The sequence below is a fragment of the Coregonus clupeaformis genome, chromosome 1 (assembly GCF_020615455.1).
Source record: "Coregonus clupeaformis isolate EN_2021a chromosome 1, ASM2061545v1, whole genome shotgun sequence".
NCBI classification, from domain to species: Eukaryota; Metazoa; Chordata; class Actinopteri; order Salmoniformes; family Salmonidae; genus Coregonus; species Coregonus clupeaformis.
The window spans coordinates 64,553,657-64,580,194 of record NC_059192.1 but is presented as its reverse complement, the minus strand read 5'-3'; the positions used below and the strand labels follow the sequence as shown (position 1 = coordinate 64,580,194).

The 26,538-nt window shown below is 43.5% G+C and overlaps 1 protein-coding gene across 5 annotated transcripts in view; it reads left to right on the top strand.

The window, feature by feature from the left end:
- Positions 1 to 26,538, top strand: part of LOC121571813 (echinoderm microtubule-associated protein-like 6) — an 88,310-nt gene that overhangs the window by 54,264 nt on the left and 7,508 nt on the right. Inside the window, exons 17-38 of one of the 5 annotated variants that reach the window (XM_045222263.1) lie at positions 1,003 to 1,103; positions 1,858 to 2,060; positions 8,889 to 9,000; positions 9,351 to 9,478; positions 14,249 to 14,390; positions 14,556 to 14,708; positions 15,276 to 15,407; positions 15,513 to 15,601; positions 15,748 to 15,924; positions 16,073 to 16,277; positions 16,490 to 16,616; positions 18,535 to 18,549; positions 22,185 to 22,263; positions 22,429 to 22,558; positions 22,675 to 22,773; positions 23,128 to 23,148; positions 23,431 to 23,604; positions 23,781 to 23,989; positions 24,164 to 24,321; positions 24,667 to 24,781; positions 25,472 to 25,660; positions 25,889 to 26,061. In XM_045222263.1, coding sequence (XP_045078198.1) covers positions 1,003 to 1,103; positions 1,858 to 2,060; positions 8,889 to 9,000; positions 9,351 to 9,478; positions 14,249 to 14,390; positions 14,556 to 14,708; positions 15,276 to 15,407; positions 15,513 to 15,601; positions 15,748 to 15,924; positions 16,073 to 16,277; positions 16,490 to 16,616; positions 18,535 to 18,549; positions 22,185 to 22,263; positions 22,429 to 22,558; positions 22,675 to 22,773; positions 23,128 to 23,148; positions 23,431 to 23,604; positions 23,781 to 23,989; positions 24,164 to 24,321; positions 24,667 to 24,781; positions 25,472 to 25,660; positions 25,889 to 26,061 — 2,931 coding nt within the window. Of the gene's footprint in view, positions 1 to 1,002; positions 1,104 to 1,857; positions 2,061 to 8,888; positions 9,001 to 9,350; positions 9,479 to 14,248; positions 14,391 to 14,555; positions 14,709 to 15,275; positions 15,408 to 15,512; positions 15,602 to 15,747; positions 15,925 to 16,072; positions 16,278 to 16,489; positions 16,617 to 18,534; positions 18,550 to 19,440; positions 20,508 to 22,184; positions 22,264 to 22,428; positions 22,559 to 22,674; positions 22,774 to 23,127; positions 23,149 to 23,430; positions 23,605 to 23,780; positions 23,990 to 24,163; positions 24,322 to 24,666; positions 24,782 to 25,471; positions 25,661 to 25,888; positions 26,062 to 26,538 lie in introns of those variants that run through there. The other 4 variants (XM_045222270.1, XM_045222276.1, XM_045222283.1 and 1 more) reach the window with 4 other exon arrangements.

The window sequence follows — 26,538 nt, the reverse complement described above, 5'->3', positions numbered from 1 at the left end:
GTACCTTTTGCAAAATATAAGTATGTCCCTGATGTTTTTCCTGGAGAGAAGTGGCTTCTTTGCTGCCCTTCTTGACACCAGGCCATCCTCCAAAAGTCTTTGCCTCACTGTGCGTGCAGATGCACTCACACCTGCCTGCTGCCATTCCTGAGCCTGCTCTGCACTGGTGGTGCCCCGATCCCGCAGCTGAATCAACTTTAGGAGACAGCCCTGGCGCTTGCTGGACTTTCTTGGGCGCCCTGACGCCTTCTTCACAACAATTGAACCTCTCTCCTTGAAGTTCTTGATGATCCGAAAAATGGTTGATTTAGGTGCAATCTTACTAGCAGCAATATCCTTGCCTGTGAAGCCGTTTTTGTGCAAAGCAATGATGACGGCATGTGTTTCCTTGCAGGTAACCATGGTTAACAGAGGAAGAACAATGATTTCAAGCACCACCCTCCTTTTAAAGCTTCCAGTCTGTTATTCTAACTCAATCAGCATGACAGAGTGATCTCCAGCCTTGTCCTCGTCAACACTCTCACCTGTGTTAACAAGAGAATCACTGACATGATGGCAACTGGTCCTTTTGTGGCAGGGCTGAAATGCAGTGGAAATGTTTTTTGGGGATTAAGTTCATTTTCATGGCAAAGAGGGACTTTGCAATTCATTGCAATTCATCTGATCACTCTTCATGACATTCTGGAGTATATGCAAATTGCCATCATCAAAACTGAGGCAGCAGACTTTGTGAAAATGAGTATTTGTGTCATTCTCAAAACTTTTGACCACGACTGTAGTCCTAAAAGTCTGACAATCCAGGCAGGCTTAATCAAGTGCTCAAAGTATTTGAAATAAATCAAATACTACTTGGACTCAGGTCTGTTGTCTTAATGATAACACATTTGTAGAGTCAGTTAGGAGTTTTTTCCTGACCACATTACCTGACCAGGAAAAACTCAGGGCTCTATGTATTTGAGCTGACAGAATGTGAAGTGGAAATTCTGTCTCGGTTCTTCCCAGGGGACACAAAGACAAGCTGTTTGTGGTGAAGTGTAATCCTATCCTTATGGACAAGCTGGTCACAGTGGGAATCAAACACATCAAGTTCTGGCAGCATACAGGTGTGCCCTCCTGTTCTCCCTGACTCTGTCTCTCTCATACCATCAGCAGTGTTGGTTGGGGAAGCTACTCTGAAAATATAGTTTACCAATTACTTCACACTGGAATAAATTAAGCTACACTAATGCTACCCTTAAGAAAAATATAGTTTAGTAAACCAAAGTTACTTTGAAAAAGTAGTTCACTGCATCCAAACTACTTCATCTAAAAATTATCAAATGTAAATCTGAAATGTCATAGACTACAAACTGCAATAACAGATCACTTTTGGGGTCATATGTAAACAGAATGTGTAATGTAGCCTAAAGCAATGCTTCAAGTGAGAATTAGGCACTGATGCCGATAAAGAAAAAGTATTATTGCCTACTTCACCCATATTTTATTTTATTTTGCAAAAAAAATTGTGTAGTTACAGTAGTTAACTACACTGCTACATGGGGGGAAAGTAATTAACTACTGAATACACTACCTAGATATTAAATTAGGTCAACTACCACCAAGCTACTGCAAAATGTAGTTAAATTACTAGTTGACACTGATCATCAGTCTCACTCTATAGTCTCAAGTCCCGGCTTTTCTTTCAAGTATATCCTTCCAGGTGTTTTCACACTTATTATTTTATCTTTAGGAAAGTGATCCACCCTGTAATTTTTCTTATGAACATATGAACAACTCTATCTAGCTTGTCAGGCATGGTACGTTTATGGAAATCAATTAATGTATGCCTGAGTTTCTAATGGTGTGCTGTCTCTGAAGGTGGGGGCCTTATGTTCAAGCGTGGCATCTTTGGGAGCCTGGGGAAGCTGGAAACGATGATGTCCGTGTGTTACGGTCGGACAGACGAGCTGGTATTCTCTGGAGCCGCCACAGGGGACATATATGTCTGGAAGGAGCCCATGCTGCTGAAGACCATCAAGGCCCACGACGGACCTGTGTTCGCCATGTACTCCCTGGACAAGGTTCTGTACTGGAAATCAGCCCTGTCTGCTATCAACAAACTGTTGGTCAACTAGTTTCCACTAATCTTATAATCATAATCTCATAATAATCATAATAATCATAATAAGATCATAATCTTTATTGCATGGTCATTTTGACCAATAACCATTTAGAACGGCTCTATATTGTACTCAGTGGCTTCCCAACACCCACTTAGTGTAAATATTACATTGGGGCTTCCTCCCCATTGACTCATAAACGCCCTATAACTGCTTTATGAAGTTTGTTCATGTTCACTACAATAATATCCAAGTGATGGATGTATTATGGATGTATTTAACTATAATTAGCATGTAGATGAGACAGTTATCAATATTGTAGAGCTCTGATGAGCAGCTATGGAGAGATGTGAGTGTAGTCATGGTGGTTCTTGAGTTTGGGGGCAAACGCAGCATCATTAGGCAGCATGATTAAACCACACATGGATTACTTGCTTTCCTAATTGGTCATTTGCAGCCTGTCATTTGACTGTATGCATTATTATGCTGTCTTAAAGTGGAACTGACAGCGTTTTAGCAATATGAAATCTTATTAGAATCTGTTCCTATATACCCCTAGGAAGAATATGACACCTTTTATTTTACATTTTTTGACAAGCGAACACTTAGACTTAGATATGGTCATTTTTACGTTTTCATAAATTCATAGAATGTTTGGGAATTATGTATAGTAACGCATTTGGGAAAATTATATAGCAATATAGAGTGGGAAAGCAGCAGTCCATTTGGACAATTAATAGACACTTCAGTAAATAAAACCTAATAAAAACATCTGTCTTGTCCAGGACCGGAGTCTACGCAAACCCGTGCGCCATCGCCAATCAGAGCTTTACAGTAGGCCTTTATGCCAATAAGCCTTTTGCCACACGGGCCTGCCATCATTCACTTTGAACTGTGTGTTTACAGGCAGTAAAAACAGCGCGACATTAGATCATTCGAACGTATTCGCCAAAAGCCACAAAATACACCTGAGTGGATTTCTGCAAACCTGTAAATACCTCTTACATCTGGGACTTTTACAGTCCTATTGATCAAACAACCATGGAAAGGTAGGCTTTCTCCCCCTCGGTTATGCACAACAACAACAAGATCAACAACTAATGCTAGCCAGAGCGAGATGAGCTAAACATCTCAAGCTTTTTCAGCTAGTTGGCCATCAAAATTGCACTGTTAAACGATGGGAATAGTAGCCTGCTCGTCCTTCTGCTGCTTGCCTGCCAATGCATGCTTGTCTCAACCCACGTTTTGACAACTGAATGGGAATTTGCCTGCCCACCCATTTGATCAATGCCAAATACATTTAATTGACAACTAAGGTTGTGTTTGTAAATTGCCTCCAGTGTGTCAGAGTACGCTCTAATGTCTGTTCATAAATTCAGAGCATTCTGCTCCTGGAGCGTTCAGAGTGCACACTGCACGCTATGGCTGAACACCTCACTCTGACCATTTTACTCGCCCTAGCGGAGCTGGTTAGGCTGTTTACATGTTATCTAGTGCGTTAGCGTAGCGACTAACTGTGCTGCTGGCAACAATTTCATAATTTGTTTTGCCAACTTTTACTGGCACCGGTCATATTCAGCGGGTGTTGCGCGTTCGTAAATTCATCAGCCTTATTCTGCACTCTGGCACACTCAGAGGAGAGAGCTCTGAAATCGGAGTAGATAGTCATTGTGAATTTACGAGCGCAAGAGATATGCTAACTGGTTCAGGTTCAGCATAGCTATCTAGCTAGCAAAGCGATTCTCATTTCTTGCTAGCTAACCAAATGACACCTGCATCTCTAGCTGTAGCCACCAATAAACAATAAGGGGGAAAGTTCGGTCACTCACCCACTCCTCCAATGACATGACATCCTCCCAGCAGCTAGCTAGTTAGGCTCCGTCTTTTTAGCTTGCTAAATAAATAGCTACATAAATAGAAACGCTAACCTATTAGCCACATTATGAGTATGACTGACTTATGATCATTGCCCTTGCTAGTTTGATTGTATTGATATTCCCAGCCTTAGTTACATTCCTCCATTTTAGTCCAAAATATGGAGTCATTGAAACTAAAACAGTGCATCCCGAATAGGTGGATGGGCCCCAGAGGAGGCTGCTGAGGGGAGAACGGCTCACAATAATGGCCGGAACGGAGCAAATGGAATGGCATCAAACACCTGGAAACCATCTGTTTGATGTATTTGATACCATTCCACTGATACCACTCCAGTCATTACCACGAGCCCGTTCTCCCCAATTAAGGTGCCACCAACCTCCTGTGGTGGAGTCAACAAACACAAACAATGTACCAGACCAGCTGTGATTTACAACCTGATATTTTTGGGACTACCAAGAAATGTATTGGTGAATTATATTAATCATACTGTACATTGAACTGCATCAATCTATTCTGCCAACAATGCCTTACTGCAGTAGCTGTGCATGGGTAAAATCACTGGGGAAGCCAAGTATTACATATTACAACCTATGATAATTGCGTTGTTTACTCTATAACATGTTAATTCATATGCCTTACGACCGTAATATATAGGCCTAAAGGCCAAGACAATTAGAAGACTCAGTGGCAGAATAAATTCAACCACAACTTTGTTTTATCACAAAACCAGATAGCAACCTCTGTCCAGTGAAGTCCACAAAGCATATTGCATGTACAGTAACAGACAGTTACATGACCTACAGCATGGTCAAGAAAGTTAATGTTTCCGACATTTCCGGACCACTAAATAACTATTGATTTAGAACCACAGAGTTACCGCAAGTCACAAAGAAAACAGAAGCTGCCTTCTCTATTCCAGCATCATGAAATCACCTCTGCTTAGTCTAATACAGTGACATCTAAAATATACAAAAAACAATTTAGTCCAACCAACGTAAGCTAAATATCATGTGGCTGTCCATGGTTCTGATTCCTGTGTGCTTGTGTGTGTGTGTGTGTGTGTGTGTGTGCGTTCGTGCGTGCGTGCGTGCAAGTAGAAAAACATGTTGACTCACCCTACTTGTAGAGAAACGGCAATGCCATCCTCCTCTCTTTCATGTTAACGAAACGGTCTATCACTCTGTCATACAGTACACGCTTTTATTTTTTGTTGTCCTAGGCTACCTGGCTAAAATGCTTGCTCGCTAGCCTAACTTCCATTCATAGACAACGTTAGCTAGTTAACATTAGCCTTCTACATCTAGCTACATATTGAACTTCCATCCTCTCAGGCCAGGGGCACAACAATGTATGAATTCATGGTTGGATTAGAATCGCCGTTATAATCATTGGCCAGTATGGAGAATTAATTAAAATCACAAGTCCAAATCCCCATCTCCATCCATGGCTAATTTAGGAAAGGGCCAATTTTAGCTAGCTAGCCACCAGAGGACAACAACACAACTGTCAATTACGTATGCTGTGTGATGTCACGAGAGGCTACACAGCTTTCAGCGGGATTGCTCAAGTAGTGCAAGGAGACCAGGTTCAACCAAAACAAGGATTTTATTAAAGGTCTTGGGAAACTAACGAAAGTATAACACAATACTGTTCTCTGGTGGCTCTTAAGGGCTAACAGTTCAGGGATGTCTCTTCCACATCCAAAATCATACCTCTCCCTCGCCCAAATAACTTTTCCCCAGTCTTACTGTCTTCCACGTTGCAGCTAGTGGCCAACCCAGCAAAACGTCCTTCCAAATGTCCCACACGTATTTCCACAGGTGCATATATCCAAAGGTGAGTATTTCCCAAAGGTAAGTATCTCCAAATCCTTATATTCCTCATGGAAGTGGACGTGCAGCACTCTTGTCCTCCAGAGAGCCCAGGTTGGAGACTGTGTCTCTTCACCCCCCACACACTCCCTCAGTGTGCCTCTTCCCTTCCCAAACCTTCAGCTCATCAGCTCCTCATTTGTTTCAGCTGCGTGGGAAGATTGGCCATAGAGGGGTGGAGTTCCCGACCATACCAGCAGATGGAGCCATAGCTGTCTGGGTTTGCAGCCACCTCAGGGGGATGTAACGTCCCTCCAGGACACAGCCTCTCGTGACATCACAGCTGTCAATGGGATTTGATAGGAGTGATGCCAAAATCCAAGCTGGCTTCCCTTGACACTTTGTTTTATTTTTATTGGTAAATGTTTTGGGGGAGCCTGGCTTCCCTTGGCATCCATGAATACACGCCACTGCCTTACTGCACATCATGGAATTCTGAATCAAATATAACCTATTTTTAAAACCTCTTATAAAGTTGGTTTTGTAGCATAAACTGGTAATTGCATATTTTTGACTGATACTATGATTATCCGTTTGTTTCATATCTGCAAAGTAGTTAAAACGCTGTCAGTTCCACTTTAATGACTGATGGAAACATTGCCATAAGCTGCCTCCAATGTCGTTTTAGAGAATTTGGCAGTATGTCCAACCACAGACCACGTGTAATCACACCAGCCCAGGACCTCCACATCCGGCTTCTTCACCTGAGGGATCATCTGAGACCAGCCACCCGGACAGCTGATGAAACTGTGGGTTTGCACAACTGAATAATTTTTGCACAAACTGTCAGAAACTGTCTCAGGGAAGCTCATCTGCTTCCTCGTCGTCCTCACCAGGGTCTTGACCTGACTGCAGTTGGCATCGTAACCGACTTCAGTGGGCAAATGCTCACCTTCGATGGCCACTGGAATGCTGGAGAAGTGTGCTCTTCACGGATGAATCCCGGTTTCAACTGTACCGGGTAGATGGCGTCTTGTGGGCGAGCGGTTTGCTGATGTCAACGTTGTGAACAGAGTTCCCCATGGTGGGGTTATGGTATGGGCAGGCATAAGCAACGGACAACGAACACAATTGCATTTTATCGATGACAATTTGAACGCACAGAGATTCTGTGATGAGATCCTGAGGACCATTGTCATGCCATTCATCCGCCGCCATCACCTCATGTTTCAGCATGATAATGCACGGCCCCATGTCGCAAGGATCTGCAAACAATTTCTGGAAGCTGAACATTTCCTAGTTCTTCCATGGCCTGCATACTCACCAGACATGTCACCCACTGAGCATGTTTGGGATGCTCTGGATCGATGTGTGCGACAGCATGTTCCAGTTCCTGCCAATATTCAGCAACTTCGCACAGCCATTGAAGATGAGTGGGACAACATTCCACAGGCCACAATCAACAGCCTGATCAATGCGAAGGAGATGTGTCGCGCTGCATGAGATACTAGATACTGACTAGTTTTCTGATCCACATCCCTACCTTTAAAAAAAAAAAAAAGGTATCTGTGACCAACAGATGCATATCTGTATTCCCAGTCATGTGAAATCCATAGATTAGGGCCTAATGCATTTATTTCAATTGATTCATTTCCTTATATGAACTGATGTAACTCAGTAAAATCGTTGAAATTGTTGCATTTTGCGTTTATATATTTGTTCAGTGTAAATGGATTTTCTCCCATGAACTTCTGTTCTGTGGAAAATCATTATATCACTATTTACTGCTACTAATGAAGAGTGGCGCAATATAAACAGCCAATCTCATCTCTGGCCATCAGTGCATGTTAGTGTTGTCAATTAAACATTGTCTTATAGCGCTTTCTCCCTCTTGTACATTTTAGATCTATTTATTTGTTCACCCTGTTGGAGATCTGTTCAAGTAGAGATGCCTTCTCATTAGATGTTACATATACAGTTGAAGTCGGAGGTTTACATACACCTTAGCCAAATACATTTAAAGTCAGTTTTTCACAATTCCTGACATTTAATCCTAGTAAAAATTCCCAGTCTTAGGTCAGTTAGGATCACCACTTTATTTTAAGAATGTGAAATGTCAGAATAATAGTAGAGAGAATGATTTAGTTCAGCTTTTATTTATTTCTGTTTATACTTGCGTACTATTGTTTGTACAGATGAACGTGTTACCTTCAGGCGTTTGGAAATTGCTCCCAAGGATGAACCAGACTTGTGGAGGTCTACAATTATTTTTCTGAGGTCTTGGCTGATTTCTTTTCATTTTCCCATGATGTCAAGCAAAGAGGCACTGAGTTTGAAGGTAGGCCTTGGAATACATCCACAGGTACACCTCCAATTGACTCAAATGATGTCAATTAGCCTATCAGAAGCTTCTAAAGCCATGACATCATTTTCTGGAATTTTCCAAGCTGTTTAAAGGCACAGGCAACTTAGTGTATGTAAACTTCTGACCCACTGGAATTGTGATACAGTGAATTATAAGTTAAATAATCTGTCTGTAAACAATTGTTGGAAAAATGACTTGTGTCATGCACAAAGTAGGTGTTTTAACCGACTTGCCAAAACTATAGTTTGTTAAAAAGAAATTTGTGGAGTGGTTGAAAAACAAGTTCCGAAACCTTTCATCAGAGAAGTAGCCTTAAGGAGGATGTGGGAGGGCATTCCTGGGGGAGACCTCAGCTGAATTCCTGATGTGTTGTTGTTGCTGCTACAAATCCTTGACAGGCCCTGCCTGCTAATAGAAATGCAATTGTAATTCCCAACTGCTTCTGTGTGTTGTGAAAGATGTCAGTGAAAGACAGTACTTTTCATTTGTCTTCCCTCCATCCATACTTTCCTCATGCACTTCATCATCCAACACTACATTCTTAGTTTCAAGACAAACTGACCCCCTAGCATACTTCAGCAGTTCAGACAGACCTCTTGAGAAGATGTCAGGCAGAAGATTAGTGTAGGTCAGAGCCCCTGTGTCATCTGGCCCTCATCACTGAAAATGTTCCTCAGTGTGGTTGTCAGAGTTGGAGTACATTGGGTGACGTCCCTCTGCTGTTGTTCCCTCCAGGGCTTTGTGACAGGTGGGAAGGACGGGGTGGTGGAGCTGTGGGACGACATGTTTGAGAGGTGCCTAAAGACCTACGCCATCAAGAGAGCAGCCCTCTCCCCGGGATCTAAAGGTAGGATAACACTCTCTGCCCTACAGTAACTGAAAGAGTCAACTAAAGTCTATGACAGATACAGAAACACTATCTGAGAAGTGCTGTAATTCTCTCTTGAAGGCACACACTGACCATGTAAAGCACATACTTGTATCAGGAAGCATAATGTGTTTGAAATTTGACCATAAATATTCAATAGATACTGTAACCATCAGTGACCACTGTTGCCATCTCTTGGCCTCATGTGGAATTGCAGTTATATTTCGCATGGATAGGATATTACTTCTATTTGCTGCTATCGATCTGGGAGGATTTCCCGGCTACAGCTATAGTAAGTCTTTACAGTGCTATTTGTGTGTGTCCCCCAGGGCTACTCCTGGAGGACAACCCCTCCATTCGTGCCATAACTCTGGGACACGGACACATCCTGGTGGGAACCAAGAACGGAGAAATACTTGAAATCGACAAGAGTGGACCCATGACCTTGCTGGTCCAGGTGTGTGTGTGTGTGTGCATACAGCTGAAATACCTAGGGTCATGTATTTTTCCAATTCTACTTGGTTTTCCCAGTTTGGTTTAGAGGAGACATTTTTACTGCAGCATCCTGCAGTGAAACAGCCTCAAGTGTTGTCTGTTCTCCACCTACTCAGGCTTCTGGATTTGTTGGCTTCTTCCTTACTTCCTCTATTCTCCACTCAGGGACTGCAGTCGGAAATAAATCTTTGCATATCTGAGGCAGGCTTCAACAGTTTGCCGCTTGGCTGGCTCCGAAAAGCTCTGTGTTCCCTCTGGATTATCCAGCCCAGTTGATGAATAGTTCATAGCTTATTATCTCAATACCTTCTTCTATATTACTGTCAAGCCTGTCATGGTTTTCCTCGCCTGTGTGCACAAGGCTTGTGTATGGCCTCTGTATTAGTGATGTGCAGTTTGCGAACCATTCGTTTTACTGACTCGAGAGTCATGATTCGTTTTTTCGGAGTTACTCGTTCATTTTAGTCATTCGTTTGACCTGCTGGCCGCAATTAATTCTACAGCAGGGTTAATACGCGTTCCTCTGGCTCAACGTCTCCGGAGACCTGCTCCGACCAACAACAAAAGAATGGCTGCAATGGATAGCTGCTGTTTTACTGGCTCCTGACCTGCTATTTTATGTGTTTTTTTGCACTGATCTTAACTTTCTTTGTGCATAATGTTTCTGCTATTGTTTCCTATGACTGAACGAATAGAGCTTCTGGACATCAGAGCAGCGATCACTAACCTCGATTTTGATTTATATTTCTACTTCAACGAGTCAGCGGCGCAGGACATACTGCTCACCAGGACCAGGCCCTAATCCCAGAGACTCGGAAAAGGAAAAGACGGTGTAAGAGAGGCGAATAAATAATCTGCCTCTACCTTCCGTTCTATTGGCGAACGTACAACGACTGGAGAATAAACTGGACGAGCTCCGTTCAAGACTATCCTATCAACGGGACCTGAAGAAATGTAATATCCTATGTTTCGTGGCTGAACAAGGACATGGATAATATACATCTAGCTGGTTTTTCTATGCATCGTCAAGACTGTATGGCAGCGTCGGGTAAGGTTAGGGGGGAGGGGGGAGTCTGTTAACGACAGCTGGTGCACAATCTATAATATTAAGGACATCTCAAGGTTCTGCTCGCCTGAGTTAGAATACCTCATGATAAGCTGTAGACTATACTATTTACCAAGATAGTTTTCATCTATATTTTTCGTAGCTGTCTATTTACCACCGCAAACTGATGCTGGCACTAAGACCGCACTCAACGAGCTGTATAGGGCCATAAGCAAACAAGAAGATGCTCATCCAGAGGCGGCACTCTTAGTGGCTGGTGATTTTAATGCAGGGAAAGTGAAACGCATGCAAAGATCTCCTTCACCCTCCATTTGGAAAATCTGACCATAACTCTATCCTCCTGATTTCTGCTTACAAGCAAAAACTCAAACAGGAAAGTACCAGTGACGAACTCAATACAGAAGTGGTCCAAAGAAGCGGATACTAAGCTACAGGACTGTTTCGCTATCACAGACTGGAATATATTCCTGGGTTCATCCAATGGCATTGAGGACTATGCCACATCAGTCACCGGCTTCATTAATAAGTGCATAGACGTCGCCCCACAGTGACTGTAAGTACTGTACATATCCCAACCAGAAGCCATGGATTACAGGCAACATCCGCACTGAGCTAAAGGCTAGAGCTGCCACTTTCAAGGAGCGGGACACTAATCTGGATGCTTATAAGAAATCCCGCTATGACCTCCGACGAGCCATCAAACAGGCAAAGCGTCAATACAGGACTAAGATCGAATCATACTAAACCGGCTCTGACGCTCGTCGGATGTGGCAGGGCTTGCAAACTATCACAGATTACAAAGGGATACCTAGCCGCGAGCTGCCAAGTGACACAAGCCTACCAGACGAGCTAAATGCCTTCTATGCTCGCTTTTCAGGCAAGCAACACTGAACCATGCATGAGAGAACCAGCTGTTCCGGACGACTGTGTGATCACATTCTCCGTAGCCGATGTGAGTAAGACCTTTAAACAGGTTAACATTCACAAGGCCGCAGGGCAAGACGGATTACCAGGACACATACACAATGCATGCACTGACCAGCTGGCAAGTGTCTTCACTGACATTTTCAACCTCTCCCTGACCCCGTCTGTAATACCCACATGTTTCAAGCAGACTACCATAGTCCCTGTGCCCAAAAACGAGAAGGTAACCGGTCTAAATTACTATCGCCCCGTAGCACTCATATCTGTAGCCATGAAATGCTTTGAAAGGCTGGTCATAGCTCACATCAACACCATCATCCCAGACACCCTGGACCCACTCCAATTCTGGAGAAGAGGAACACCTATGTGAGAATGTTGTTCATTGACAACAGTTCAGCGTTCAACACCATAGTGCCGTCCAAGCTCATCACTAAGCTAAGGACCCTGGGACTGAACACCTCCCTCTGCAACTTGGTCCTGGACTTCCTGACAGGCCGCCCCCAGTTGGTGAGGGTAGGCAACAACACATCCGCCACGCTGACCCTTAACACGGTGGCCCCTCAGGGGAGCGTGCTTAGTCCCCTCCTGTACTCCCTGTTCACCCATGACTGCATGGCCACGCAAAACTCCAACACCATCATTTAAGTTTGCTGACGACATGACGGTGGTACGCCTGATCACCGATGACAATGAGACAGCCTATAGGGAGGAGGTTAGAGACCTGGCATTGAGGTGCCAGGACAACAACCTCTCCCTCAACATCAGAAATACAAAGGAGCTGATTGTGGACTACAGGAAATAGAGGGCCGAGCACGCCCCCATTCACATCGCGGGGCTGTAGTGGAGTGGGTCGAGAACTTCAAGTTCTTCTGTGTCCACATCACTACGACCTGTCATGGTCCACACACACCAACACAGTTGTGAAGAGGGCACGTCAACGCCTCATGGGCCCTCAGATCCTCAAAAAGTTATACAGCTGCACCATTGAGAGCATCTTGACTGGTTGCATCGCCGCTTGGTATGGCAACTGCTTGGGATCCAACCACAAGGCGCTACAGAGGATAGTGCGTACGGCCCAGTAGATCACTGGGGCAAAACTCCCTGCCATCCAGGACCTCTATACCAGGCGGTGTCAGAGGAAGCCCCTAAAAGACTCCAGCCATCAAAGTCACAGACTGTTCTCTCTGCTACCGCACAGCAAGTGGTACCGATGCACCAAGTCTGGAAGCAACACAAATACAGAACAGCTTCTACCCCCAAACCAGAAGACTGCTAAATAGTTAGTTAAATACTTAACCATATAACTAACTGGACTATCTGCATTGACTAACTTTTTGCACAAACCTTTTTGACTCATCACATACGCTGCTGCTACTGTTTACTATCTGTCACTTTATTCCTAGTTATATGTACATATCTACCTCAATTACCTCGTACCCCTGCACATCAACTCTGTACTGGTACCCTGTGTATATAGCCAAGTTATCATTACTCATTGCGTATTTATTATTACGTGTTTTACTTTTCTATTTTTTCTCTATTTTCTCTCTCTGCATTGTTGTGATGGGCCCGTAAGTAAGCATTTCTCTGTTAGTCTACACCTGTTGTTTACGAAGCATGTGACAAAGAAGATTTTATTTGATTTGAACTGTCTGCAGGCAGCGTAGAGAAGAAAAATACATGTTTAGAACTGTTAATTGATCACATGGTGCAATAATGAATGCAATCAATTGATTATTAAATGTTATGATGGACACAGCTTTGTAGATGCAAAACATACACACAGCCTCTGCTCAACAAACTCGAACTCAATAACAAATCATTTGGGGGGCTGCCTGGGTGCTGCAGTTCGCGAACGACATTCTGCTTATCACCCTCACGGCAGTCAAGCAATGCATTCCGCCAAGATCTCGTTCACAATCTAGTCCAGTTGCGGCCACATCTAGACTTTGTTTCAGATGTATCAAGAAATAATCGTATTTGTATGCCTAGCAATCAACAAATGTATATTGTTTAAAGCACACTTTTACAAGTCTCAGTCACAAATGACAGCTTGTAGAATCATGACTCTTTTGAGTTTTCAGTTCATCGTTCGCCGGTAGGGGGTCCTGCATGCTCTGGGCATTACTGACTCAAATGAATGAAATTAGTCTAAATATTTGTTATTTTGACTGAACGAGTCGAAAAGATCTGATTCAGTAAAAAGAGCCGAACTTCCCATCCCTGCTCTGTAGTGCTGCATTGTAGATGACAGTTACAGTAGTTTGTATGATGTTGTGTGTGTGTGTGTGTGTGTGTGTGTATGTGTATGTGTGCGTGAATGATTCCTTGCGTGCATGTGTGTTTCTGACTGTCAGTGTATCTCTGTGGTAGTTCCCTCCTATGGCCCAACCCTTACAGCTCAGAGTCAGAGCCTCCCAGACTCCCTAGCGGCAGGTACCTGTGCTCTGTTGCCATGGTGAACAGAGCTGATAGGGATGGGTTATGAAGGATCAGTATGGACGTGTTGTTGGGTAAAATGACTGCAGCTATCTGAGATGCGATCGATTGGGCTTTTGTTTTGTCTCAAAAGTACCGTCTCTCACTCAAACTCCACGTCAATATGAGCACAATGTATTGTCCTGAGAAAAATGGCGAGTGATTTTGTGGGTGACCGGTGTGTAAAATGGATTAGGTGTAGGTCAAGGCATGTAAACTGTGATTGACTGACAGCTGTGTGTCTGTCTGTTGCTATGGTTACAGGGTCACATGGACGGCGAGGTGTGGGGTCTTGCTGCTCACCCCCTGCTCCCCATATGTGCCACAGTGAGTGACGACAAAACCCTGCGGATATGGGAGCTCTCCACCAACCACCGCATGGTGGCCGTTCGCAAACTTAAAAAAGGTACTGCTGAATGTTATTATCTTCATCAACTAATGAGTCATTAACTCCAACGATCATCAACAAACATAAGGCACTCCAGTGTCACCTTCTGTTTCTGTGTCTGTCAGTCTGTCTGTATCTCCATTTTGGAAGTGTATAAGTGTGTGTGCGTTGTGTGTGTATCAGGTGGAAGATGCTGTGCCTTCTCCCCTGATGGGAAAGCCTTAGCGGTGGGCCTCAATGATGGTAGTTTCCTGGTGGTGAACTCTGACACCCTGGAGGACCTGGTGTCCTTCCATCACAGGAAGGAGTCCATCTCTGACGTCAGGTTTTCACAAGGTAACCTTTGACCTTTGACAACTGACTGGATCTCTTATCATTGAAATGTCCAATCATTGTTGTTTGTATTTCATAACTATTCTAATATGCATACTTATTTTATTAGTAAGATTAATTTGAGTTATACTTTTCCTAATATATGAAGTGAGGTTTCACAGAATAGCATTTTCGACCACATGGCTGAGGTGGTCTAAGGCACTGCATCGCAGTGCTATCTGTGCCACTAGAGATCCTGGTTCGAATCCAGGCTCTGTCGTAGCCAGCCGCGACTGGGAGATCCATGGGGCGGCGCACAATTGGCCCAGCGTCGTCCAGGGTAGGGGAGGGAATGGCCGGCAGGGATGTAGCTCAGTTGGTAGAGCATGGCGTTTGCAACGCCAGGGTTGTGGGTTCGATTCCCACGGGGGGCTAGTATGAAAATAAAACAATAAAAACAAACAAAAACACAATTTATAATGTATGCACTCACTAACTGTAAGTCGCTCTGGAAAAGAGCGTCTGCTAAATGACTAAAATGTAAATGTAAATGTAATGTGTTAATTATTGGTTCTATGGTTTCCTCCTCAGATGCTGGTAAATACCTCGCTGTGGCCTCTCATGATAACTTTGTGGATATCTACAATGTGCTGTCCAGCAAGAGGGTGGGAATCTGCAAAGGAGCTTCCAGCTATATCACTCATATAGACTGGGACTCTCGTGGTGAGTTTATGGTGTAATTGGAAGCGGAGCCTGGATTCCCATTAGTAGTCTGTAGATACAAGTTCTATTTTGTCTTTTGGTTGAGAGATTATTATTTTTTTGTAGGTAAATTGCTGCAAGTAAATTCAGGTGACAAAGAGCAATTATTCTTCGAAGCCCCAAGAGGGAAGAGACAAACCATACGAAATTCTGAGGTAAGAGACCCAACTGAGATTGCAATTTTCTTGTCATATTTCTCAGCTAGCCATCAAATATAAATGGACACTCCATAAAGCATGAGGCAGTGTTTAACACACTGTGTGTGTGTGTGTGTGTGTGTGTTCATGTTTCCGCCTGTCAGATAGAGAAGATGGAGTGGGCTACCTGGACGTGTGTCCTGGGTCCCACCTGTGAGGGGATCTGGCCCACCCACAGTGACATCACAGACGTCAATGCCGCCTCGCTCACCAAAGACAAGAAGCTGCTCGCCACCGGAGATGACTTTGGCTTCCTCAAGCTCTTCAGCTATCCAGCCAGGGTGAGACACAGGCACTAGATGTTCAGTTCAATTTTACTCTCTTGAACAGAAATGGAATTGACCCCAATGCTGGTACATGACTCTGTTGTTGATTCAAGTTGACTGTTGTCTCTTGGTTTTTCCTTGGCTCTGTCTGCTCCCTCCTCAGGGTCAGTATGCCCGCTTCAAGAAGTACATGGGTCACAGTGCCCATGTAACCAATGTGCGATGGGGACAAGATGATGCCACGCTACTGACGCTCGGCGGAGCTGACACAGCACTGATGATCTGGGCCCTGGAGAGAACCGGAGAGGGTCACAGGGAGAACCCTGTGGACAGCGAGGAGTCAGACGATGACATCGAGGAGGACGGAGGTAAAGGCCAGCCTTTAGACTACTGATCCATACAGTACAGTAGAGTAGTACACAGTAGTACTCTATAAACATTCTTACAATTCTCTCACAATCTTCTCTCAGAACTCTCATACAACATTCTCAACAAACACATACAAAGCTATCCTGATCAAATCCTACTTTTCACAAACTGCTCTAATTGGCTGAGTCTATTCCTGTGGGCGTGTCTGTAGGGTATGACAGTGATGTGGCGAGGGAGAAGAGCATTGACTACACCACTAAGATCTATGCTGTCAGCATCCGAGACATGTGTGGCATCAAACCCCACCAGCAACTGAAGGAGGTGTCGGCAGAGGAAAGGTACACACCCATGCCAGCTTCTGTTTTTGGACTGGTTGTTGTCACTCAAAGTGATAGAGCTTAAACATTAGAGAGTGTCTTGGCTCCTGACCGTTGTGTTGAGTGTGTAGATTTAAAACAATTAAAAAAGTCTGAAGCAGTGGCAATTTAAAAAAACAGGCAAGTTTTATCTGTTGTGTTAGGCCTCAAAAGACTGTATTAACGTCTTGATCCTAATCAGGCTGCCATCAGCAGCCAACACCATGATTATCTCTAATTATAAACTGGGTTGTTCGAGCCCTGAAAGCTGATTGGCTGACAGCTGTGGTATATCAGACTGTATACAATGGGTATGATGAAACGTGTTTTTACTGCTCTAATTACATTGGTAACCAGTTTATAATAGCAATAAGGCACCTCGGGGGTTTGTGGTATATGGTCAATATACCACAGCTAAGGGCTGTGTCCAGGCACTCTGCGTTGCGTCGTATATATTGGCCATATACCACACCTCCTCGGGCCTTATTGCTTAAAGGAATGCTTATAGAGCCCTCTGGTGTCAGAAACTGAAACTGCACCTGTCTTTTTTGTCACTTTAGTTACCTCCTACCTATCAATACACATCTGTTGTTTGAGGATAATTGACATCTACTGTATTTATCCTTTTGTAAAGCCTCAGAGGTGGTCATTGTAGGGTTGACATGGATATAGAGTTTGGTCTTGCTTTTTATGATACAGAGTGAGTTGACTTTTTAGTGCTTAGCTGACAACATTTACAGAGTAAGGGAAGGCTGCTGGGGTGTTTTTTCATGTTAGGCTATTTCAAATGGAGTATGAGGCCTGATTTAATCATTTGATATACATTATAGACTACTCTTTACCTAGCTGTACTACTTGCCCAAAAAATTCATTACAAAAAGAGACATTATTCTATGCTCATATAAAGATCTTTATCACCATTTCCATGTTATGTCTTTCTGCACTGTATGAGTGTATGTGTGTCCTCTTTCTCCAATACTCTCTCTATATTAGTCAGCTCAGTTGCTATGATACGATGGTTTGTCCTGGGTTGTGGGTGTAGCCCGTTGATATTGTTTGCTGTGTGCATGTTTTATGTGTGGTCCATCTATCTGTGGATTGTTGGATGTACGTGTTTGGGTCGTAATCTATGTGGTGTTACAGTATGAGATTGCATGTGCTTGTAATTGTGGCTTGTGGAGGAATCTTGTTAAGTATTGCAAAATGTTATGTGCATGTATAGCAGGTGTGCTCTCTGGCGCTTCTGTGCGATATCTGTTGCTATGAAACTGATATGTGGTGTATACTTATACAGTATCATTGGTATGATCTCAGTTGCTTTGAGACTGTGTAGAGTATATATACTGTGTGTGTGTGTGTGTGTGTGTGTGTGTGTGTGTGTGTGTGTGTGTGTGTGTGTGTGTGTGTGTGTGTGTGTGTGTGTGGTGTGTGGTATGTACAATAAGTAGAAGTATTGTTGTGAAAAATCCAATGCAGTATACACTTTGCATGATTTACAATTAAATTGTATCATTATTTTAATTTGTGTCCACCTCATTTAGTAATTTGCATGTTTGCACAGTACTAACCCCATTAAGCAGTACTGTAGCTAGATATCCTCTCTATAGCCACCAATAAACAGTGACTGCATATAATGATATGCAGTTACTACAAACCTTGATATTATAGCTAACAGGGTCAATCGTTGCTACACCATTAGAGTTGAGTGTTCAGTATTGCGCTCCTAGTCCTTGATGAATGTAGTAACAGACTGTATACTCTGGGGTTAGTCAGCTCCATGGTACCATGCTGATTTGTACCCTCAACCATACCATCTCTGATCCCCATGACTCTGGGGCCCACTTCTGTCTGCAGAAACACCTAATATCTCTATTGTGTTTTAACTTGCATTCCTTTGGAGGCAGGGCATTGTCAAGTAAGTATGACCTAATGCAAACATTCTGCGCTAGCTATGGGATGTGGATGTGGGTGGCATTTCCATACATTAAGCCCTGTTTATACCTGGTGCTATCAAGTGTCCTTTGTCCTGATCTTGTCCACATTCTGATTGTGCCCACATTTTTAGACTGGTGTAGACGATTAAAAGACGCATTGTGATCTGATTGCAATCAGACAAGAGCAGGACGAAGGAAGCAGGTTAGAAGCAGGTTTATAAACAGGGCTTTAGATGTGCAGGACAAGGATAGTAGTAGAGTGGGCAGAAGATAGAATATCTAATATTCAATAGAGTATGGTGTTGTTATTTTAATCCAGGGATTTCAACAGAATGGGGGAAGAAATCTGTGTTTATTATTCCTTTTTAACCTACGTACCTATAATTTTATCCAAATGTGTTTATTTATTCATTTATGTCCTATAATGGTACTACAGGAGGCAGGTCTGAAAAATGTATTTTCTAGTCATCTATTTATTTGGACTATGGGCATAATCTCCCATTTCCTATGCGTCTTAATATCACTCAGCATGCTCAAACTGCTCAAATTCTGAGCAACATGAAGTTATGGGAATTGCATGAGTAACACATTTTATTTCGGATTCTCATTTTTGTGTCATTTGTATCACAATAATGTATTTTGTTATTTGGGTGCAGAGAGCACTCAGAGTACAGTAATGATCTACCAAGTGATGCTGGAGGAGACCTTTCTTTCTTTCTGTTTCTGTCTCTCCCCCTCTCTTTTCCTCACTCCCTCTTGTGGTGCCCCAGACATCGCAGGACCTTGTTTTCCCATAACCCCTTGGGTGATGAGATAGAGGCACTGACACATTTCTCTCTCCCTGTGCCCCTCCTCCTCCCACCCTCTCATAGGAGCTCTATTGTACAGTTTGCACAGGGACCCCAGGGTATGACTCCCTCCCCTTATTGCTCTTTAGACTGGGACACTCTCATTCCACACCTCTCCTCTGAGCAGTCTCTCTCTTTCTGGCATGCTGACAGTATGCTAACAGTCAGAGCATGGTTTGCAGCAGGCAGGAATGATGGGCTAATAGCTCTCCAGGTTGCTTGTTGCATGAGCCTTATAGCTATACTGTAGTATAGTGAGTCCCCTCGGACTCCGACCTGTGTCCTCTAAACCTCTCACTTGGTTCTGTCCACTGCTCTCAAGGGGATCCAGGTAAAGTGAGCTACTTGTGTCTATCACACTGTGTGTACACTGTGGCTCCAGGTCCAAGTGTGTCTCTGTTTCTCTGTGATGCTCTGTTGTTCTGTATGTTTGTCCTGCATGGTGACAGTCGGCTCATCTCGTTCCCATCTGATCAGAACTGCATCTTTGCATCCAGACTTCAGAGTTTCACACCCTGTCACCATCCATGGGGGCGGATCATCTTTTCATCTGCTTTTTCCTGTTCAGAGACATGGACTTAGACAACGTCCCAGACTCCCAGTTCATGTCACTGTAGGATCATACAATCCTCAGCATGAAAAATGTTGCTATCAGTCCGCAGGAGTTAGTTACTACACTTGTACAGATATTCAATCTGTGGTGTTGTGTGGCAACACTACACTCTGATATGCTGATTGAACTCATTTCAGAGCACGTAGACACCGTCACCAACAACATTGTTAAAACATATGGGGAAGAGGGAGTCTGATTGCAGAATGAAACAGGAGAAAGTAAATGATGGAAATATTAGCTCCCTGCCATGCAAGATCATCCAGACAATGCTTATAAAGTGCTGTTCAGACAAACAGAGAAGAACGGTAGTGTCTGTCAGCTGTAAGGAGTGTAAACTACGTATGTATGTATGTGATCACAGCTAACACCTTTGGGCTATAGTGCTTTACCAGTGACCTGGAACCTTGTCTTGCGCAACCGTATGACACGGTTGTAGTTATACAAGGCAATTGCGTGACGAGACCCCTGGTGGCATGTCTTGTGGGGTATGCATGGGTGTCTGAGCTGTGTGCTAGTCATTTGAACAGACAGCTCGGTGGTTTAAACATGTCAATACCTCTTGGCAGCAGCTAATGGGGATCCTTAATAAATAAATAAATGCACATGGTGGTAGTGCTGTATAACTAATCCTTCTGCTTCGTCATTGCACTGTTCAATATCCTGTGGGATTTTAACCTCAAGGTCTACTTTAATATGTGTTTCTCTGTTAACTTGTAGACTCTCTCTGTCTGTGTGTGTGTGCGCACGGGAGCATGTACAGATTTCCATGAACCTTTGACAGCCTAGGTTTATGAGCAATAACTTATATTCTTCCTCTAATGGCCCTGTGTTTTTGTGTCAGCTATCAATAGTATTGATATAAGTCAGATGTTTAACAAGATCAGTCTGTTAAACCCTGAGTGTGACCATGGACCTCAGGTCTAAGCAAGGCCACATCACTGTGGTAACCAACACCATCTAGGAAATCTAATTTTACAACACATCCAGTGGAATTCCACTCACCTTAAAGGCCCAGTGCAGTCATTTTAGTGTAGGAGCTGTTTGAATAGACCGCCTGAATTTTTAGCCTGTTGTTTTGGCCTGCCAGGTGACATCACCAGTTGGTAAATTAGTTCATAGACCAATAAGAAAGAGTTCCAAACCTCTCTGCCAGTAACAGCTAGTTTTCCCCTCCCCGCTCAGACCACTCCCAGACAGTCCTAGCAAAATTCTTACTTGAGAAATTGGTCTTTGCTAAGAAGCGATTTTTGTTTCTTTTATAATTATTTTATTGAAAACAATCACAGTAAGGTACTTAATTGTTACCCAGAAATGATTTGATATTGAGATAGAAATGGCTGCATTGGACCTTTTTAGTAGTTTTATTTAATTTTATAGTGATAGATTTTGATGAGGGGGGAGACCGAGAGAGGGAAATACAGGGAAAGCCTCACTGAGAGGCAGATGTACATGTGCTGCAGGCGGCAGTGTAGAGCTCCTAGACTGAGTGAGTGGAATTTCATTCTGTGGCTCATTGCCATACATGTTAAATGTAACCTCAGCCAACTGGTGTAATGTGTCATTATTGGTGTAATCCTTATGTGAAAGTTGACGCTTGTTGACGTTGTGAATGTGATGTGTCACCTTGATGGTATGTGTGTGTGCGCAGTGGCTGGCCAACATTCATAAATGTGGAAAATGTAATGGGACAATTTCATTTGATGTATGCAATTTATTCCATTATATGTAGCACTGAATTGTGTAGTATCTATAGACGTACAGTGTCATAAGGCAATCTGAATGTTTGTGTATTTATAAACAGTAAGGCCTATTATGAGAATGAACAAGCAATGATATACTGTAGAAAGGCTTGACAATGTTTCTATTCAGAGTGATATGACTGATTGCAGCTGTTGCTCAAGTTGCAGTTTACTCCATAGGTCTATTCTTTCTCACGTGCTCTCTTTTATATTTCTTCCTCTCTTTGTTTCTAGCTACCTCATGTCAGACTAGACAGACTCTTTATAACTTGGCCTAATCTACCCTTTATGTGGCATTGCTGTGTCCTATAATTAAATTATTCTGAGAAAACATGACTTTGGTTTTTTGAAGTTCTGTGTTAAACTGTCCAATATATCAGCTGTGTGAGGCAGTAGTACCTATTTACTCTCTGCAGGCCTCCTGTTAGCCGAGCTGCTCCCCAACCAGAGAAGCTGCAGAAGAACAACATCACCAAAAAGAAGAAGCTTGTTGAGGTTTGTCTCACAGTGGTGTTAAAGTCAACTGAATAACTCTGATGATGTCATACTCAACCCTATTTTACATGTTCATGTTACATTTTCACTGTTTGTTATGAACCAGTGTTGGTTCAGTTTTGTGCGCTGCGGGATGTGATTGGTCAGTGATGTGTGTACTTTCAGGACCTGGTGCTGGACCACGTGTTTGGGTTCAGGGGCTTTGATTGTCGCAACAACCTTCACTACCTCAACGACGGCGCCGACATTGTCTTCCACACAGCAGCCACGGCCATGGTGCACAGCCTTACCACCGGTACAGCTACATGTTCACACTTTTGGATACCATACTCAACATTAACTTCAGGGCTTGTGATATATAGGAATGTACATGATAAGATTAACTCTGTGTTTAATGCTATTTCTCCTCAGGGACTCAGAGTTTCTACTTGGAACATACAGATGACATTCTCTGTTTGACCGTCAATCAACATCCAAAATACAAAAATGTAATCGCTACAGGACAGATTGGTATGTACTTTACTGCAGTGAATGAACGTGTTTAATTTTATTGTGATTGTGATTGTGTTTATATGTATTTTGCATGTACTTGTATGTACTTATTCATAGCATTCGTGCATGGGCTGAGTGTGTGCATATGAGACAAAGGGCTAGATATTGAATGCTTTATCATCTTTGCATTTTTCTGGGCCATTTTTGGTGACCGGTTCAGTCTGCATTGCCACATTTTCATTTTGATTGGTGCTAGAATTAGTTGTATTGGTGCTTTATATCATAATGTCCTCAGCAGCATCTGAAAAGGCACTCACTTTAGATTTCATTTGTTATTTTGCTGCCTCATTTCCCATCGCTCACACACCACAGGTGAAGTGACAGACCTACCAGGTAAAACGCCTTCCAGATTGCCCCTTGTACTGATGTGTTCTACAGTTTTACCCTATAGGTTTACCCTCTTCTTGCTGTTCTCCTGCAGTTTTCCCAGTGGCCTGTCCTGTGTTTTCTGTCCTTAGCTTGTCCAGTAATTATCCCTCTGTATTGTTCCATATTGATTCAACCTATACTCTGCCGAGACATTCTATCTACTACAGCCAATTATTTGCCCTTTATTGCTCCATGCTGTATCCCTGTATACTTGATCAGAGTATGATGTTTTTCTCTGTACTGCAGGCACCACCCCATCCATCCACGTGTGGGACGCCATGAGTAAACAGACACTGTCCATCCTGCGCTGCTCTCACACTAAGGGGGTTGGCTACGTCAACTTCAGCGCCACAGGCAAGCTGCTGCTCTCTGTGGGGGTGGAGCCTGAACACACCATCACTGTGTGGCGCTGGCAGGAAGGTGAGACATTCTGACCCTGGTAATATACACTGAGATGGTGGTAGGCTACAGGTTAGATTGGTCCGTAATAAGTGCATTTGTGTGATAGCTAATCATAACAATGTTGTTAGATATCACTCAGTAACTGTAAATAGCAGGTCTTAGAATTGTGCTTGTGTGTGTGTTCCCCTGTCCAGGTGCTAAAGTGACCAGTAAAGGAGGCCATCCAGACAGGATCTTCGTAGTGGAGTTCCGGCCAGACTCTGACTCTCAGTTTGTGTCTGTTGGGATCAAACACATCAAGTTCTGGATGCTGGCTGGAGGCTCTCTCATGTATAAGAAGGGAGTGGTGGGCTCAGTGGAGGACGGCAGGATGCAGACCATGCTGTCTGTGGCCTTCGGTGCTGTGAGTATTGACAGAATTTTTGACTAAACTCTTTCATCTACCCTAATGGATTGGATTTACCCTAGACTAATTGGCTAATGTAATCAACCATGTATTCTGTGATTCATTTGAGGTCAATTAAAAAGTAGATTTTAAGTTTCGTGATCCTGACCTGTGTGGTTTCTCTTCCTCCAGAATAACCTAACATTCACAGGTGCCATAAACGGGGATGTGTACGTGTGGAGAGATCACTTCCTGCTTCGTGTCGTGGCTAAAGCCCACACCGGGCCAGTGTTCACTATGTACACCACACTGAGAGACGGCCTCATCGTCACAGGGGGCAAGGAAAGGCCGTGAGTAGCGCACTGCTGCACGACCACTGATGATCCACTCAATGATCCTCTTATAGCACTCATCTCCCTGAGACTAACACCATTCGTTATCAAACCAAAATAACAACACACAATAGCCCCAAAATCACATCTGGAATTCCACTGGCTAACACTCTATATCCTCTTGTGTCCATGATGATGATGATGATACATTCAGTGGCGTGTCCAGAACATTTTGAATGGGGTGGCCAAGGTGGGGCACAGACCCAGTTTAAGGTTTAGGGATTGAATGGGAATCAATTGTGTGTCCCCACAAGGTTAGTAAAACAAGACTGTGTGTGTGTGTACGTGTACGTGTGTGTACAGTACAAAGGAGGGCGGTGCAGTGAAACTATGGGACCAGGAGATGAAACGTTGCCGAGCGTTCCAGCTAGAGACGGGACAGACCGTTGAGTGTGTGAGATCTGTCTGTCGAGGCAAGGTGAGTTCAGCATAGCCAGCACACACCCCAGTGGGAGAAGACTATAAGCAAGCCTACAGCAAATCTTAAACCTGAAAATAACTCCCTGGAAGTTCCCTTAGTAAATATACTGTACAGTAGCTAACTATATTATTTAAAAAAACAGAATTTTATTGTATTTTCATTTCATATCATATAAACCATTTTAGGTACCTTCTCTGCTGCAGCTACACATATCTTCTCATTGGATAGACTGATGATTAGACATTAGATTACACTTGGTTTTGTGTCAGAATTTTTTGGCCTTTATAACTGCACAATCTATTTGGTGCTCTTTCATACACTCTTGCTCCTTGTTTATTTTCACTGCACTGCAACAGAACATACATTTTGTTACAGAGTTGGGATATTCAAGGTCAGAGAAGGTAATGATGCAGCGAATAAAATCACTTTTCAATCCAAAATAGATAGCTGAGTCATTTGTTTGGAAATGGATTTGTTGGCATTCTTCCCATAGTGTAGCAACCTTCAGTAGCTCATAGCCTACCCAGCAGCTTTAGCCACCTAAAGTAGTAGTATGGGAGATGTGACATGTTGTTTGAACCAGTCTTTCACGTGAAGTTTTTAAGTTCATAGCTCTTATTTTACGTCTTTAGCTTCAACTAGGGTTTTGGTCAAAAACAGTAACCTTCTTGTGTGCCTGTCTACCAGGGTAAGATATTGGTAGGCACAAAGGATGGTGAAATCATTGAGGTGGGGGAGAAGAACGCTGCGTCCAACATCCTGATCAACGGTCACATGCAGGGCGAGATCTGGGGCCTGGCCACCCACCCCTCTAAAGACCTGTTCATCTCTGCCAGCGACGACGGAACCATCCGCATATGGGACCTGGCCGACAAGGTACAGCACAGAGAAATACTATGGTCTGCTGAGTGAAGTTGCATTTGCATTTACATTCAATGTCTTTCATCATTTATTGCAGAAACAACTTTTTTGAATCTCAAATTACAGTTTATTTGTGTTCTTGGTTTCCTTTGCACCTGTATTTAGTTAGCCTTTGAATGGCCACATACCATCCTATGTCTCATGTTTTGTTGTCTACAACCCTGCTGTCTGTTTCCCTGATAGAAACTGCTGAACAAAGTGAGCCTGGGCCACCCAGCCAAGTGTGCCAGCTACAGTCCTGATGGGGAGATGGTGTCTGTGGGCATGAAGAATGGGGAGTTCATCATCCTCCTCACCAACTCACTAAAGATGTGGGGCAAGAAACGAGACCGCAGTGCTGCCATACAGGACATCAGGCAAGAACTGAGGAGACATAGGAGCTACCTGGAGCAAGGCTCTTGCACTTTGCCTAGACTCATGTCTATTTCCTGGCTCAACCCTAACCCTCAACCAAATCCCTAACCCTAGCTTCATGTCCACATCCCGGTTCAACCCTAACCCTCAACGGCAAACCTACTGTAACCCTAACCCTAGTTTCATGTCGACATCCCATTTCCATCCTAACCCTAGCTTAATGTCCACATCCATGTTCAAACCTAGCCTCAACCACAACCCTGACCATGCTTAACCCTAACCTCAACCACAACATTAATTAACCCTATCTTCATGTCCACATCCCAGTTCAACCTTAACCCTAGCATCAGCCACAACCCTGATTTGGCATAACCCTAAGCTTAATCTTGGCATAACTCGAACCATAGCCTTATGTTTAACCCTGGCTCAACCCAAATATGACCCCCAACTCCGAATTCCCAATTTAACCCTTGGTTACA